Here is an 18,556-nt window from a genome sequence, read left to right on the forward strand (position 1 = left end):
ACATAGTAAATACTTCTCTCTGCCAAACGTTTTCTTTTATATTTATTAAAGTATTCAGTTAGCCTAGCCTAAATAAATATCAGTCTTCACCTAAACCAACTCCTGTGTAGTACAGATGGCCTACTCTAAAACATCTCGGCTCTATAGGATATGTTTTTATTGCTCAAGTATCACAGGAAGTTATGTTATGTGAACATGTGTGTGCATTTCACTTTCATAATTACTTCTGTATTTATTTCTTGATATTTTTGCAAGATGTAGTAGTAGTTACTAGAAAAGGGTACACAAGGTGTTAAACATATCTTTTAGTTTTTAAAGTCTAAAAGTCAAGGCTCTCAGAAAAAATGATGCGTTACAGTGAGAAAATGAATTTCCTTTCTTTCAAATCCTGTTGGGAGTTTAGATGCCAAACTCCTTGTTGTTTTTTCATTTGCCCCAAATGCACACATTTTTTTAAACAATGTACCTGTAATTGGAATATGTACAAACTGACAATCCAAACTTATTAACGTAAACATTCCCAAAGCAGGTCACAGCATTTGGGTTGCTGTGTAGTGTTTTTGTTCTCTGTATAGCATGGATTTATATATGTATATGCATATCTCAAAACTGTTGTAAAAAAAAGGTAAGATAATACAACCAATACAAAATTTGATAAATATAACCTGTTTTTCTTTTACGGAAAGTAGAAAACGTTTTGTTTATTTTTTTAAATTAAAAAAAAATGAAAAGAAAAAGCAGAATGAGAAGGTGAGGGAGGAGGAGGAGAAGATGACAATGATAATGACAGCACATCTGGAACTCTGAGTTTCCAGGAAATACATGGCTGCCACTGAGGAAATTGATTTCCACATGCAAAAAATGAAACATACACAAAGACAAATTCAAAATGAATTAAGGACCATTAAGGACCATGTAAAAACTAAAACCATAAAATACTTAGAAGAAAATACAGAGGCAATGTTGTCAGGTCTAGCTTTTAACAATGGATTATCTAATATAATAACAAAAGCACAAACAGCAAAAGACAAAATAAATAAATGGGACCTCATAAAAATTAAAATTTTTTATTCATCAAAAGACTTTACCAAATAACCAGTGTCATAAAACAATACATGTACTAATTGTTTAATGAGAAGCTAGTTTATTCTGTAACCCTTCATCTATAGTACAAGAAAAAAAAAAAGACTTTACCAAAGAAGTGAAAAAACAAGCTAAGGACTAGGAGACTATCTTCATAAACTATATATCCAATAAGAAACTAATAATCAAAATATATATAAAGCTTTGACAACTTAACAAAAAGACAAATAATCCAATCATAAAATAGGCAAAGGACATAAATAGACATTTCACTAACGAGGACATTTAAATAGCCACCAAGTACATGAAAAGATGCTCAAAATCATTATTCATCAGAGAGATGCAAATCAAAACCACAATGAGATACTATTTCACTCCCACTAGGATGGCTAAAATAAAACAAATAATAGTAATAAAAAATAACAAATATTGGCAAGGATGTGGGGAAACTGGAACCCTTATCCATTGCTGCTGGGAATGCAAAACCGGTAGAGCCATTGTGGAAAACAGTGTGGCAGTTCCTCTACAGTCAAAAAAAAAAATTACCATATGACCCAGCAATTTCACTCCTAGGCACGTTACCCAAAAGTTTTGAAAGCAGAGACTCAAACAGAGATTTGCACACCAGTGTTCATTACAGCACTATTTACAACAGCTGAAAGGTGGAAACAACCTAAATGTTCATCAATGGATGAACAGATAAAAAAAAATGTGATACATCTATACAATGGAATACTACTCAGCCAGCAAGAGAAATGAAGTCTTGATACATGCTACAAGGATAAAGCCTGAAGACATTATGTTGAGTGAAATAAGTAAATCACAAAAGGACAAATATTGTATGATCTCACTTATATAAAAAGACAAGAACAGGCAAATGTATGAAGACCAAAGTTTCTTAGTAGTTACCAGGAGCGGGAGGGAGGGGGAAAGCGAGGATTATTGCTTCTGAAGTACTAAGTTTCAGTTTACAGTGATAGAAAAATCACATTAAGGGTAGGGCTGCACAGCCAATTAATGTAATTGTTGTCAATAAGTAGTATACCTATAAAAAGCTGAACTGGCAAAAGTTGTGCAACAGACATATTTACATCAATAACAAGAGTAGCTGCTGAGGCTGCTTATGTACAACCAAACACCTAACGGGTTTTGGTTCCTTGGTTTGGAGGCTTAGGGTCATGGTTTCATGTAACATCCCAATTAATTGGCCTAATAATGTGTTCAGTGCTTCTGTTCTACTTCTAGTTCCTTGTGTAGTACCAGGGGTCTTAAAAGCTTGCAAGAAGCCATTCAAGGTACGACAATTTGTCTCTATTCACCGGAGGCAACAGAGGAAGAAGCAGAGTCAGGAACAAGAAGAGGATATGGAATGTGTGGCTAATTGCCTCCATGAACAACTGCCTCCTTTGCCACAAGACCAGAAGAACTAGATGGTGCCCGGCTACCATTACTGAATATTTTCATCAAAGATTCTATAGAAGAATCCTGATCAAAAGGGGGAAAATGCAAACAGAATTTCAAATTCTCATGGAATTCTTTCTTTCTAGAGCCATGGAGGCTGGATGAACCCCTGAAACATTTGCCCTGAAATAATCTTTAAACCTTAAACCAAAAATGTCCCCGAAGTCTTCTTAAAACCAAACAACAGTTTAGCTTAACGAGTAAAGAGCATCTGCCTTGAGCAATGTACTCTTTTAAGATCTATCTATATGGGATCAAACTGACAACAGCAACTCAAAAGATTAGATAGTTAACTTAGGGAGCAGTAAGCTTATGTTAATGGGGGAGGAAAAACTCGGCAAAGGAGGGTGAGAATGGTTGTATGACATAATGTCACTAAATTATACTTACAGAAATTGTTGAATTGATGTATATTTTACTGTGTATACTCTCAACAACAAAAATAAAATAAATTATATATATATGTATATATTATAGCTACCTATTAGAAAGTAAAAACCCGTAGGTTTAAATTTTTAATTCAAGCTTGTAATGGATCAGCTTGGTTTTTATTGCTCTACACAATTTCCGAATTAAGTGACTTGACTATGAGTGGCATGTTTTTATGTGACACATAACATTATTAAGCTAGCCCTAATAATTGAAAAGCGTTAGCTTACACAGGGTGCTGTATTATCTGGGAAGGCGGGGAAGCGTGCACAACAGCTAGCCCCTCGGGAACAGGGGAAGCCACAGGAGCACACCAGGAGATAACAAGCACAATGAGCTGGCAGGATGACAAGCCAAGCGCACATTCTTCCCCTGGCTCTGATTTGTTATCAGAGTTCAGTGGAAAACACACACTGCAGACAGCAGCAGAGGAAGCGTGAGGCTGCTGTGTCCGCGCGATTCTGGCCGCCTGGGCCTGCTCACTGAGTCACTCACCTCGTAGCCTTTATCCAGCAGGAACTCGGCCAAGTATGAACCATCCTGGGGAGAGAGGGAAAAAGGACAATGTCAGACACATCATGGCTGGCACAGAGGCAGCAGAGACTGAGCATTCTGAGACCAGCATTTAAAAGCGATAAGGCCTAAAACGATAACAACATAATGTTGATAAGCAGAGCATAGTGTTCACTGTTCACAAGGCATTTCAAAGACATTATCATATTGGCCCTCCACAGCAGCCCAGTGAAGTGCTATCACTACCGTCTTTACAGAGGGAGAAACTGCAATCCACGCAGGTAACGAAGCTGCAGAGTCAGGTCACCTTGGGTTTCACCTTTGCCACTTACTAGTGTCGGATACAGAGTCCCTGAGTGGTACAAATGTTTGGCTACTAACTGAAAGGTTGGAGGTCTGAGTCCACCCAGAGACACCTCGGAAGAAAGACCTGGTGATCTACTTCTGAAAAATAAGCCACTGAAAACCCTATAGAGCACAATTCTACTCTGACATACATGGGGTCGCCATTGAGTCGGAGTTGACTCCTCGGCAACTGGGAAAAAAGTGTGTGATATACACAAAACAAGGGTTGCAGAGCAGAAGAGCTTGGTGCTACCAGAACATAAAATTGGACATTATGCTAATCTGAGGTTTATAGAAAAGAATTACTGGCAAGGCTGAGGTGAGAACCATGGGACTCAGGAAAAGGGAAGGATGTGAAGAGGAGGTGGAGAGCTCGGCATGTTGGCATCACTGAGAAGGGCCATGTGGGCTGTGAGGTGCAGGAAGATGAGCACTGGACAGGACTCCAGGCAATGCAGGGCATAGGCTTCTAACCCAAGAGTGTTGGCTCGACTACTAACCTAAAGGTTGGTGGTTCGAACCCACCCAGTGGCATCACAGAAGACCCAGAGATCTGCTTTCATAAACATTACAGCCAAGAAAATCCTATGGAGCACAGTTCTACTCTGGAACATGGGGTTGCAATGAGTAGGAATCAACTTGGTGGCAAACGGTTTGGTTTTTTTGGTTCAGAGTAGGGGAGGGGACATGATAAGAGAAGTATCCTCATCACTGAGTAGAGTGCACACACAGTCTTTACAAAAATGGAAGAGTGCTTGTCTTTTATAAAACGGTAAGTACTTCATCTGCATTAATTTTAAGTCATGTAGCTAATGTCTATAGCAAGATAAAGGTACGTGACTAAACACAGAGATTCTCTGGTTTTTAATAAATCTTTAAAAAAATTCTGGGTAGGGGTATTTATTTAAAATAAAATTTCATGTGCCATCTTTAGGGAAACAAAGTGTGAGTCAACTAACCTATAGAGAAAGAGGTCAAAGCTGAGAACTCGCTCTTCTAGAAGCGTTAGAAAGAGCTGCTAGCCTCTCTCAGGAAAATAACTGGACAGGCATTTTACAATTCATCCTGCCATTACTCTTCTGCTCTTAGCCCGGGCAGAGGCCTGCCATCCCATCCAGATGTCAACATAAAATTGAGAGGCTCCAATTACTGAGCTCTGTGTCCTCAAAAGGAGTTGGGGATGTTTGGGTTTTTTTCAGTTTCCTCAGTGAGAAAAGCTTAAAAGAAACATCCTTTTGCACTTCAAAAGTTCCTACCAGATATTCCAGGAAAAAAGAAAAATGAAGCATGCCTTATTATTATTATCACTACTTGGCCTAAAAAGCTAAAAGCTGGAACTGGAGATGTCCTATGGGTCCTGAAAATGACCCACTGCCAAGCGTGTGTTTATGACATGAATGTAAAAGTCATGCATAAATTCTGTCAGAGTGACAAGGTAAGGTATGCAGGGGACACATTTTGTGGTCCATTAAAACCTCCAGTAGATTTTCTTCTGACTTCTTGACATAAATATTCTGGTTTATAGACTCGTGTGGAGAAGAAGAGAAAAGCTTGGCATATTCCTTTTCTTCACAATCTTATGCACACACACATTTGCATGGTTTTTACACACCCGATATGCAAGCTAAATCAAATAATGACAAACCAGGCCGGCCTACACTGCCACCAGAAATGTTGGCACAATCAGTAGTCCTATAAATTGAAAGAATGACAAAACAGTTCAATAGAAAAATCATTTGCAATAATAGTAATAATAACTGTTATTATATAGCAGATAAGAAAATCCTGGAAAGTATGAGATTTTTTGTGGTATTTTCTCTTTTTTAAAGCAGGCAACACTATATTTTTCACTTTTCATAATTCTCTTGGAATAAAGACTTAAAACACTTTGTGTTCTAGCACAGTTGCATAGAACGTTTTGCTTTTTATTTTAAAGGTAGAAGTGAAAGTGCTAGAGATTGGGGGCTGGGAGGGGGTCAGAGGGAGCCTGTGATTATTTAGAAAGCTGATGTGAAACAGGCCTGCCCAGGACTGAACCCTGTCAATAAGGTCTTGTTCTTCTCACCCAGGCCCTTCTCAAACTTTCCAACCACGCTGGAACATTCTGAACCAGCAGGGCACTCACTTCCTCTGCACTTCCCTGCCAGGCCTATGGAGAGATAGCCAGGCCTCACAATGAGTGGGAAACGGGGCCCGTGGGGTGCTCCTGGTTTCAGACTTTCACCAGTCCTTCCCCCAGGCCCCCTGAGGTGACTCCAGGGAAAGATACAGTATCTGCGTGAGTCAAGCCTTTGCCAAAACGGGTGGCTGCTGTTTCCGCTGCCTCTTTAGAAGCAGTGGCTGCTAGAGAAGACTTTAATCAGGCAAATGACTAAACTGTCATGGCAACTGAGGGGCTGTGGCTAAATGCTCACTTCTGGCACTTCACTCCCCGGAAACCAGGAACCAGTGGTCCAAATTTCCAACTCCCTCATTGTGAACGCATTCATCTGCTATAAATTTCAGCATGGTTTTCAATCCTTGTTACAGAAAATGTCTTAAATGGAGAGACACTTATTTAAGGGCTTCTCTCACTCCTTCCTGTAGGATCTGTAGGATGCTCATCTATTTCATACCAGTGCTCCACAGTTTTTTAAGTAAGCAGCATGGCTTTCATGTTTTGGCACAGAAATATTTTCTCTCTTACTCTCCCAAGAACTGAGGTGACCGAGGCCTGAGGACGCTAGCTGACTTCCCTATTACCACACTACCAATTACACACCAAGCCAGGACTAGAATCCAAATCTTCCATTATTTTGAACTGGGAAATCACCTCCTTCTCCCCAACCTTCTCCACCTGGGACCTAACAAAACATGCCAAACCCAACAAAATAATGAGAACATAAAGGGTTCGTTTTTAAACCAAACTGGTTGAGTCATTTTCCATAATAGATTATTTTCTGAATTGAACAGTGCTTCCAGTTTTAATCAAGTGACCCAAACCCAGAGAAGCCACGTAATTTCAGAACACTCCAGAGTTCAGAAGAGAGAGAAAGGATGCAGTGCCTGAAGTTTCCCAGGCCTTGTTCTTGCCCTGTGGCCAAAAGGGCCAGATCTGAGTCTGCCTGACACCTACAAGTCCCTATACTTGGGTATTTCTGTTCTTCAGAGAGGAGGGCCTTCCCTTCTGGTGGAGTATTTAGAAATGTTCCAGAAAGAGACACATCAAAATGAAGAGTGATTCTAGAAATTAGTAAAATCATAACCTAACTACAATATGAAAATTATTTATAATTCTGTATCTATAAAAAGCTGATGGAAACAAAGAAAGTTCCCCTTCTCCCAGACGGCCAGAGAAAACTGGCAGAAGCACTGACCAACATTCACATCCACTTCTGAGACCAAACATATTCTTGGGTCAGTCCACTTTGTGTGAGAAGAGAGACCAGTATTTCCTCTCCCTTTTCCAGCATGGACACACTGACAGCCCAGACAGACACACAATGAAACTCCCTTAGATGTAATGTGAGCCCTGCCCTCTGAGCTGCATGATATCCATGCTGTAGACTTCTGCCTGAACATCGCCTGCCAGCCGTCTTTGAATGGATAAGATATGTAGTTATCTGGTGTCGTGGTTTGAAATATGCCCCCCAAAAAATGTGTGCATCAATTTGACTAGGCCATGATTCCTGGTACTGTGTGATTTTCCTGTATGTTGTAAACCTGCCTCTATGATGTTAATGAGGGAGGATGGATGGCAGTTGTGTTAGTAAGGCAGGACCTGATCTACAAGACTGGATCTGAGGCACTCTCTTGAGATATAAAAGACAGAACTGAGCAGTGAGACAGGGGGACCTCATACCATCAAGAAAGCAGTGCCGGGAGCAGAACGTGTCCTTTGGACCAGGGTCCCTGCGCCGAGAAGCTCCTAGTCTGGGGGAACACTGACGAGAAGGCCGAGAGAGAGAAAGCCTTCCCCTGGAGCTGACACCGTGGATGTGGACTTTTAGCCTACTTTACGGTAAGGAAATAAGCTTCTCTTCGTTAAAACCATCCACTTGTGGTATTTCTGTTATGGCAGCACTAGATAACTAAGACATCTGGCTAAAGAAATTGTGCCACTGGTAAAATGAATGCCCTTGTTTAGATCATGTCAAGCACCAGGAAACAGAATACTCCTTCTGTGAGAAGAGAAAGACCTCACTTACACCGCCTTTCTCTCAAGCTCTTAACTTGGTATCCTAATGACTCTAAACCAGGGCTTTCAACAGGTTTGTCTGGTGCGAACCCCTGCTGACAACTGGCATTTCTAACAAGTTCCCAGGCGATGCTAGTAGAGCAGTGGATCTCCAAAATGTATTATACCTAAGAATTACCTGGTGATCTTGTTAAAATGTAGATTCTGATTCAGTATATCCGGAGTGGACAAACCAGTCGAAAGCCCTGCTCTAAACAAGCATCCTTTCAGCTAATCACAATTACAATATCAAAGTAGTCTGCACCTCCTATAGGAGAAATACAAACACCTGAGTGATTAACACAGGCTCTGTTTTCAACCAGAATGAAAGCTTCCAATGAATCAGCCGCTGGGGTGTGAAGAATCCAGAGGAGAATATACATGAAAAGTATTTACACCTGACTGTGTGCCATACAAACCACTGGACAGACTGTCAGACTCGCAGAATTAAAAAAACCAATGGGTTAAAAAATCCAGCTCTCTCATTTTACACAGCAGGAAATTGAGACTGAAAACGGTTAGTGCTTAGGGTACCATACCCAGTTAGAAAGCGGCACAGCCTACACAAAAAAAAATCAGGTCTCCCAGACCTCAGCATTTTGTACTAAAAATCCTGAGAAAAATGTCGAAAATAAAGTTGTTTTTGTTAGCCGCTTGTCGAGTCAGACCTCGACTCATGGGGACCCCATGTACGACAGAATGAAATGCTGCCGAGTCCTGCACCATCCCCATGATCGCTTGGGGATCAGACCATTGTGATCCCTAGGGTTTTCACTGGTTGATTTTCAGTGGTAGATCACAAGGCCCTTCTTCCTAGTCCATCTTAGTTTGAAAGCTCCACTGAAACCTGTTCAGCGTCATAGCATAACCTAAGAGACAGGACTAAGACCACAGATACCTTGACACAGATGGTCTATAGTCAAGAATAAGTGAAACACACAAATGTATTACCATAGTGAAGAATAAGAATAGAGCCAATGGGTACCAGGACAGGGATAACTGACTGACTGGTGGGCAGAAAATGAGGGCACCATCAACATCTAAAATACATAAAATAGCAAACGTTATAAAGGAAAACGGGATTAAAGGCCTTTAAATGAAGAGGTAGAAAGGAAGCAGTTAATGATAGGGTTGTTGTTGTTGTCGGGTGTCATCAAGTTGATTCTAACTCATACACCTGTTGGCATCAAGTCGATTCTGACTCATAGTGACCCTATATGACAGAATAGAACTGCTCCCGTAGGGCTTCCCAGGCTGTAATCTTCATGGAAGCAGATTACCAAGTCTTTTCTCCCATGGAGCTGCGGGTGGGTTCAAACTGCCAGCCTTCTGATTAGCAGCCAAGCACTTAAACATTGTGCCATCAGAGCTCCTTATTGATAAGGTATAACAGATATTTTTTAATTGAATAATTGTTGTTATTAGTTGCCATCAAGTCAATTCCACCTCACTGCGACCCCATGTGTGCAGAGTACAACTGCTCCATACGGTTTCCAAGGCTGTGACCTTTGGGAAGCAGATCACGAGGCCTGTCTTCCTAGGAGCCTCTGGGTGGGTTTGAACCACCAGCCTTTGACGAGTACTCCAGCGCTTAACCATTTGCGCCACCCAGAGACTCCTAAGTGAATAATTAAGGGAAAGAAAACATACACACAGATACCCCAACACACGCAGTACCAGCAATGTCTGAAAAGCCTCAAGGTAAATCCAAAGCCATTCACCAACAGCCTACATGTGTGCTACATGGTTCATTATGTGTAGACACCTCCACATATACAAAGTGTGCCCAGGTAATCTTGTATTTCCACGGGTCTTCTTCTCTTCTTTAAACGTAAGTTCCTTAGTTTGAACCTCTATGATTTTCTCTCTCTCCTCTCCTATTCTTGCCACTCATGCAGAAGTTTTTATCCTCCAGGAAATAAAAAAAAACTCACGTGGCCTCTTAGTACTAGTACTTAGTACTACAGATGACAATGACAACAGTAACAACAGGAGCAGCAAGCACCGAGACAGCACTCAGCATCTGCCAGGCACTCACCATGTGCTTCACACTCACTACCTTCTCAATCCTCAGAACCCTCGCAGTTGGTACTACTGTTACTCCATTTACAAATGAGGAAACTGAGGTGAGTTGAGACTAACCTGTGTGAGGTTGCACACTCAGTAGACAGGGCAAGGACTTGAACTATGTATATTTGTAACAGAATCCCTGGGTACTGCAGTTAACATGCTCGGTTGCTAACCAAAAAGTTGAAGGTTCAAGTCCACCGACAGGCACCTCGGAAAAAAGACCTGGTGATCTACTTCTGAAAAATTAGCCATTGAAAACCCTACGGAGCACAGTTCTATTCTGACACACATGAGGTTGAAAATGACTCCACAGCAACAGTGGTTTATTTGTAACAAATTATTTACATAGTAATTTGCTTCACTAATAAGATCGATCACTCTGTAACAAAGGGCCTAGAAACAATTTAATATAAAATTTGATGTCTATACAATTGATTAACAATGGAAAGTGACCTGAATGAGTAAATATCAAACACCTACTTGGGCCATAGGTGCTATGGAATAGAGAAGGACAGGAAGGAAATAGGTGATTAGTCCCTGCCCTATTGCTCTGAGCAGTATCTGGGAAAGCCAGGCATTTCCTGGCCTGGATAGGATTATGCTTCACCACTGGCGAGGGCCTCTAGATTTCACAAGCATCAGCAAACCCACATGTGGACAGGATGAGCACAATAAGCTGGTACCTGTACAGCTAATCACAGCTCTGCTATCAGGAACACCAGTGGACACACAAATCTTGGACAGTGGGTGGCAGGGCTTTGTGGGTGAAAAGAACACCATGAGGTACTAACACAGTGACCTCTTCTACACTGGGTAGCACAGGGCCCTGGGGAAATAAATCCCCATATGTGAGCATAAAATCAAGGTGGGAGAATCAGAGGAAATACAAGCTGCATATCCCTATCACAATCCAGTTTAGTGCTGCTGTGAATAACTCCTCCCCAGTTCAGAACAAAAACACACTAGCTGGAAGTTTTTATAACTTAGTGCTCCAAATACACTGATAAAGATTTGTACAGGTTTGTAGGGAAGGTAGTAACCCACCGGTAAACTCCATGCTTAAATATTCAGCTCTCTGTAGTAAAAAGCTACATATATATAAAAATAAAAATTGTACAAATTTTGGAAATGGAATTCCTCCTTTTCCTTCTCCCATTCTCACTATTTCTCAAAGTGAAATACATACAATTAAAGCCTATTTCTTTGCAAAAAACCTGCTTATGTAGTTCTAAATCATGCGAATGATTTATAGAGGAAATTATTTTTTGCAGGTACTCTAACAAGAACAGAGCTGCACTTTGTCCACTGTTCAAGGCAATGCTTAAGGAAAAACGAAGTTTGAAAGAAAAAAAAAACTTCATACTGAAAAAAGAATTATGAAATTTTAGTATTTACCCGATTTATTAATGTCCTCAAATATTTCTTTTTATAATTTGTGCCCTGGCTAAGGCAGGAAGAGAAAACAAATGTCCTTTTGTTTATGGCTTTTAAAAGGTTATAAGAATAATAAGGATACGCATATATTGATGACCATGTCTTTCTCAATTTATTGCACATTCATTTAATAGGCTGCTGCTAAAACTTCACTATTGGTTATAAGCACAGTGCAACTCTTTACAAATATTCCTGCTCTTTTTAACCCAATTTCTTTCAGGGATATAATTAATTAACATAATCTAATTTAGACTGTTCTTTAAAATATGTGCATGTCATGAAAGAAATGTCACTATCCACTTCAGGCAGGCATTTCAGATGTGCTTTGCAACCAGGGCACCCCTGCCACGCTAGAAACACTGTGAATAGCAGAAGAAAGATACTAATTAAGAACTGTGATTTGAGTGCCTTAAGATCATTCAAAGACAGATGAAATTCAAGCATACGTAGACAAGTTAAGTGCAGAAACTTTTATGCATTTACCGAGAAAACGATATAAGCTAAACAATATCCAGAGCCTATGGACAGATAAAGAACGGAGTGCTGCAAGAATGACTATTGAGTCACTGAAGACAAAGCTCGCAGCATGTACGAAGAATGCTGGTTTAACGGGGGTGTGGTGTCTGGGGGTAGGTTCAGCTGGTAGAACTCAACTTTGTGGGCCAGTAAATCCTGCATTTATTTGTTAGGTTGTGCTCTATTGAACATTAGGGTTCTGCCACCCAGAGAAGGTATTAAAAACCACTTCAAGAAAATCACATATTTAAAGGTGTGTGTTTACATCATACTTGAAGTTTTCCCTTTTACAGTTTCACTGCTGTTGAGGTTGTATAATCCAGGTCATTTCTACATAGCTGAACTCTTAATACAGAAACAAATAAGGGAGAGACGGGATAAAATGAACTGCTAGTGAGATACCGGGTTCACAGTCCTGACCTTTACAGGGTGTATGCTCTAAGTTGTTTCTTTCTTTCTTTGTTTTTTGTTTTTGTTTTGTTTTATTTTTCACCAACAGCAGTAATGGCTTAGCTCTTATTCAACTACATACTTTTTTTTTAATCTCGTCTTAGTAGGACTGAGATAAAAGGTTTTCAAGGTCTCACGCTACTGAAGACCAGAGTTTTGCAGGAAGGGTGGGAAGAAGGCGTGATTCTTTAAGTGAAAAAACAACTTTCCACCCTAACAGGTGGTTGGACCCCCTGCCTTGGCCTCAGTGGTATCAAACTCTCATTCCTAACTGGCCTGGTGTCAGGCAGAGGCAGGGGTAGGCCTTACCTCAGTGCAGAGGCTGGACAATGGTGGTGCGGCTTCCCTCCAACCTTAGCACCCTGGTCTTTAGTCTAAACTTACATCTCAATGTCTAACCACTGCTTCTGTTTCCCAGCTGTTCTCTCCTAATATTTATGACTTATTTGGGATATCTGACTACATTTTATAGATTTGGGTCAAACTTTAGAAAAATTGAGAGCATTTTTTTCCTACCAAAACACTAAAAATTTAAGTAAACTACCACCTTTTCAAGAAGCTCTGGTGGTACAATGGTTAAGCATACGGCTGCTAACCAAAAGGTCAGCAGTTTGAACCTACTAGCCACTCTGTGAGGGAAAAGACCTGGCGATCTGCTCTCATAAAGACCACGGCCTAGGAAACCCCATGGGGCAGTTCTGCTCTGTCCTATAGGGTCACTGAGAGTTGCAACTGACTCGACGGCAAACAACCACCACAACCACCACTACCATTTTTTGTAGACACAGTAAGTTCAGACTTACATTCTAGCATAGATGCAAAGAGTTTATTGCTTTCTCCATTAAAATAATATCTTATCTTTCTAAAGTTCTTTATGGTTGCCAAGTACTCTAAGATATTGTTTCCCATTTATATCTCACAACTGCCTAGTGAGGTCATTGATATACTCCCCAATGTCCAGATTAGAAAATTGAAGTTGAGAAAGCTTAAATCCCTTGTTCAGGGTCATAACACTAGTTAGAAACCTAGGCATAATATGAAACCAATTTATGTAATACTAACTACAGTGTTATTTGCACAATATTTCTCCCCCAAACAAAATAAGATACCACAGCAGTTTTCTAAAAACTATTCAATTAACTAATAAATTTGTATAAAATCTCATATAAAGTTTACTCAAAAAGAATTGTTTAAATTTAAGTATCAATTACCTTTGTAATAATCTACTATTTACAACTACTGCTTAAACTAACCACTTTTTCAAGCATACTAAACAAAAGATTATGAATTTTGTGTGTGTGTGTGAAGATTAAAGGGGACAGAATTATTTACTTTTATCCTGAGATTTAAAAACCTGTGTGTACACGTACACACACACACACACACACACACACACACACGTGCTTTCAATGCTGAAAGCAGACCATAGGGCAATCAATTAACTGATAAACATCTAGTTATAGTTAACATCACAATGCAATGTGACATGGTAAATAAAAATATGAATACGATGCATCTCCTACCCTCAAGGAGTTTATACTCTAGTGGAAGGGAAAGAAAACAATAAGTGACCACCATCATCACATCAGTGATAATAATAATGCTAACATTCATTGTCCATTTGTTATGTGTTAGGCCAAACCAAAACCAACCAAACCAGTTGCTGTCAACTCCAACTCATGGCGACCCCACTTGTGCCAGAGTAGAACTAGGCTCCACAGGGTTTTCAATGGCTAATTTTCTGGAACTAGATCACCAAGCCTTTCTTCTGAGGTACCTCTTGGTGGACTCAAACTGCCAACCTTTCAGTTAGTAGCTGAGCACCACTGAGCCAGCGCTGTCCAACAGAAATATAATGTGAGCCACGAGGGTAATTTAAAATTTGCTGGCAGCCAAACTAAAAAAAGTTAAAAATAAACAGGTGAAAGTCAATTGCAATAATATATGTATTTAATTAAATATATCCAGAATGTTATGTCAACATGTTAGTGAAAAAATATTAATGAGAATTTTATAATCTTTTTTTGTATTAGTCTTCAAAATCTGTTATTTTACATTTATAACACAACTGAATTCTGAGCTAAATTTTCATCAAAAATACTTGATCCATGATTAAAATTTACGATTGAAAAAGTAGATTCACACACCCAGGTTGTAGCAAACATACTTAAAAGTTTTCCAGTAACTGAATTGAGTACCCAAAAAAATCATTTTCCTTTAATATTCATATACATGTTGACAAATCTGGTCCTTTTTTTTTTTTAAAAGAACTGATTGAAATTTTGAAACAAAAGTATACCAGTTTCAAAACCACATCTGTTTAAGTAAGTTCACTAAGTCAGTGTCAACTCAGTATTAACATCAAATTCAAAGGAGTGTTTGTATAAATTATAAAGCAAGTCTATATCAATATCAAAAAAGTGTCTTTAAATTGTCTTGTAATTTTTGTAGCCAGTTTACATAATACTGTCTATAATTTAAAGCCTTTTGCATAGTATTCATGTTAGAGAAAATGTGTAAAGCCATTATTATTGATTTATATTATGAAAACTTTCATTTTCAACATAAAGTTTCATACCTACCTAGCTATGTCACAAATAAGCTTTCCTTTCTTTGGAGCCTCAAATTTAGCTCGCTCAAAAGCAGTGTGATATGAGTGAGAACACATAAATCACATGACATTTTTCTTTTTAATTACTGAATATTTAGCAAGCATTCCTTTTGTTTCAAGAAATGAAAAAAAAATCTCATACTGGAGTGAAGTATGGAAATCTTTATGACTCGCTTCCACGGCTCCACCAACCAATGCTGGCACAGGACACCAGATCGCTGTATTCACACTGTCTTCTATTTCTTTCAACAGGTCTATGAACAGGCAATGATTCATAGATTTGCAAGTACATACTAAACAATTTTAACAACTGTGTCTACGACACTTTGTAAGAGTTTTCTTCAGAATGCAGTAGAATGAAGTAATAAGAGAAACACCAGTCTCTCGTTTTAAAATTTCAGTGAAGTAAGGATTTTTTACCTAACACAGCTAGAGTATCGTCTGTCATGACAGAAATTAATTTTTTCACATTGATCTGAAATTCTTCCTTGACAGATGTAAAACATTTAAAAATATCTGTGCCAGGAGTTTTATACTTTTGGCCACAAATTTACATTTTCCTTGTAAAATTTTAAGTCCTTTGAGACAAAGGGTATCCCAAGTATTAACTGGGCAGTGACTCATATTGCACAACTTAGCTAAAGAAACGTACGTAGAATTTTTCAATTTCAAATCAACTGATCTTCGATATTGTTAGAAAGGTCTTGTATTCTATGGAAATTGTTTGGTAATTTAATTAAAGATCTTTTAAACTTTTTTAAAATAGCTTTTTGTCTTTTCTTATAATTTTCCTAATTTTTGTAACTAATACAAAAATTTCCTTAACCGTCTCTCCATCTAAAAATGGTTTCTATTTTGGTGCAAAAGTCCAAATCATTTGATAGGTAGCCAAAGTTACAAGCTCACATTCAGCTAAAAGTTAACAATTTGTTGGACATTTAATTATGATTTCAGGTGACTAATCGCGTCAATTCTCTTTAGACCATTGAAAGGAAACTTCTAATCAACTTCACTATGTATTTGTTGAAAATGTCTCTTAAATATTCTTTACCCAACAAACAGCTTTTTTGTTTTATTCTGCTGCAGCAAATGGCGAATGCCATTTATCATGAAATATCTAGTCTTTTTGTCTTCACTGTTCTGATCATAGTGCTAATTTCTGCATCTACACTCAATTCTATATCAGTAGTATGCTTTCGTTTTAATTTTAAAATGTGCTCAAACTTATTTTTTTAATGAGAAAAAGAATTATATTTTAATTAAAATAAGAATTAAAAATTCAGTTTAATTACCAATTATGATTTATGTAGGTATCACTGTAAGTGGTAGTGTCTGCATAAAATATTCAGATAAACACATATTATATTAGAATGCAAATAAAAACCATCTGAAGTGAACAAGTCAGTTGACAATAAGGTCAGTGGAGTTTTTATGAATGAAAAGCATGATGTGACGCACACAATGAACACTAGCACATCTTACATGATGTATCAGTTAATGTGAAAGGCAGTCCTGCCAAAATAAGAGGTTGTGCTTAACAGAAATATATTTTACACTGCTTAGTTTTTATAAATTCAGTTCCTCAGTCACATTGGCCACACTAATTGCTCAATAGCCGTATAGCATGTGGTTACCATTTTGGACAGTGCAGTGACAGGACCTGTTCTGAGCCATTTACACTTATTAACTTATATGTAATTCTCACAACACTCCTTAAACTGTTTACTCAGATTATCCCCATATTACAGACAGACAATGAAACAGGCAAAAGCAACCAAGTGAATTACCCACAATCACACAGCTATAAACTGGGGAATCTGGAATTAAACCCACTATTCCACACTGCCAAAAAGTTCAACCATGACAGAGCTTAGTGAAAGATGACACAAGAGATGCATAAGGAAACGAATAAATAATTAACAAAGTATGGTAAAAAATATAAACCAAACTACTCTGTAATTAAAGGAGGGAGCCATGACTGATAAGGAAAGTATCATGAAAGAAGAGAAAAGGCTTGATCTATGTAGTCAAAGACAAATATTGTAGATTAAAAGGAAACACTGTTTGGGGCAAGGAGAAGTGAGATGTGAGAAGCGTGAGCCAGTGCTGCTTGGTCATTAATGGATACAAGACGATCCACTGCTTAGTTACTGGGGTAGGCTAACAACGGCCCTCAAAGATATGTGAACGTCCTAGTCCCCAGAACCTATGAATGTAACAGTATATGAAAAAAGTGTCTTTGTAGATGTGATTAAGTTAAGGATTTGAGATGGGCAGATTATCACAGGTTTATAGGTGGGCCCTAACTCCAACCAAAAGTATCCTTATATCCTTATAAGTATCCTTATGAGGCAGAGGGCAATTTAACATAGTCAGAAGAGGAGAAGGCAATGTGACCATGGAGGCAGAGACTACAGTAATGCAGCCACAAGCCAAAGGATGCCGGCAGCCACCAGAAGCTGGAAGGGGCAGGGAATGGAGGCTCCCCTAACACCTCCAGAGGGAGTGCGGCTCTGATGACACCTTGATTTTGGCCCAGTGATGCTGACTTCAGACTTCTGGCCTCTAGAGCTGTGAGAGAATAAATATTTGCTGTTTTAAGCCACCCAGTTTATGGTAATATGTTCCAGCAGCCACAGGAAAAGAATCCAGTTGCCACAGGACTTCTCAAAGCCTTCAGCATACAAATGAGCCTGTGGACCAGCCTGTAGACAGTAAGCAGTGTTTGCCAATTTATTAATGACAGGACCCCTACTCCCCTTAAGGGGAAGTGCTGGTAGTGAAAGCCAATACCTGTGAACATCTGGCAGCCCTAGTATTCCTCTAACAAAGATTGGGAAATACTGACCTAAGAAATTCTAGAAGGCATGGAATTCAGATAAATAAGTCTGAACTTTATTCAAATAACAATGCAGAGCCACTGAAGGTTTTTGAGAAACAATGCAAGAAGTCAATCACTTGGGGTGAGGAAGTCCAGCACACAATGGCCCTGGATTCAGGGGCTTCAAACAGGCAGGATGAACTGCTTTGGAAATAACATGTGTAACCAACTGACTCTCCCAGTCAGCAGTACAGCAGCTCTCAGTGCACTTGGCCCTGGTGGAACCACTACCTCCAGAAAGTGCTTCATGTCTTATGAAGGATGTGGACAAACTAAAGTGGCTTCAGAGGGTGACACATGAGCGATGACAGAAAAGAATGAAAGAAGTGTGGTTCCTAGAGAACAAAATCCAAAGCGGAAACAAAACGACTGTGCCTGCAAGTAATCGAAGGGCTAAAACGTATCAGAAAAAGAGAACCGGAGACTTCCGGCAAGATGGCGCTCTAGGCAGAAACACCACGCCGTCCCTCCACAACAAAGATCCGAAAAACTAAGCCAAACAGAGAATCAACAATCCTGAAACCCTAGAACATCAAATGAAGAGATA

At 39.2% G+C, this 18,556-nt stretch overlaps 1 protein-coding gene across 1 annotated transcript in view; it reads right to left on the reverse strand.

Moving 5' to 3' along the window:
- Positions 1–18,556, reverse strand: part of GMDS (GDP-mannose 4,6-dehydratase) — a 787,322-nt gene that overhangs the window by 639,372 nt on the left and 129,394 nt on the right. The window contains exon 2 of the mRNA XM_004387909.2: positions 3,469–3,513. Coding sequence (XP_004387966.1) covers positions 3,469–3,513 — 45 coding nt within the window. The remainder of the gene's footprint in view (positions 1–3,468; positions 3,514–18,556) is intronic.

The sequence above is a fragment of the Trichechus manatus genome, unplaced genomic scaffold (assembly GCF_000243295.1).
Source record: "Trichechus manatus latirostris isolate Lorelei unplaced genomic scaffold, TriManLat1.0 scaffold00198, whole genome shotgun sequence".
Lineage (NCBI taxonomy): Eukaryota > Metazoa > Chordata > Mammalia > Sirenia > Trichechidae > Trichechus > Trichechus manatus.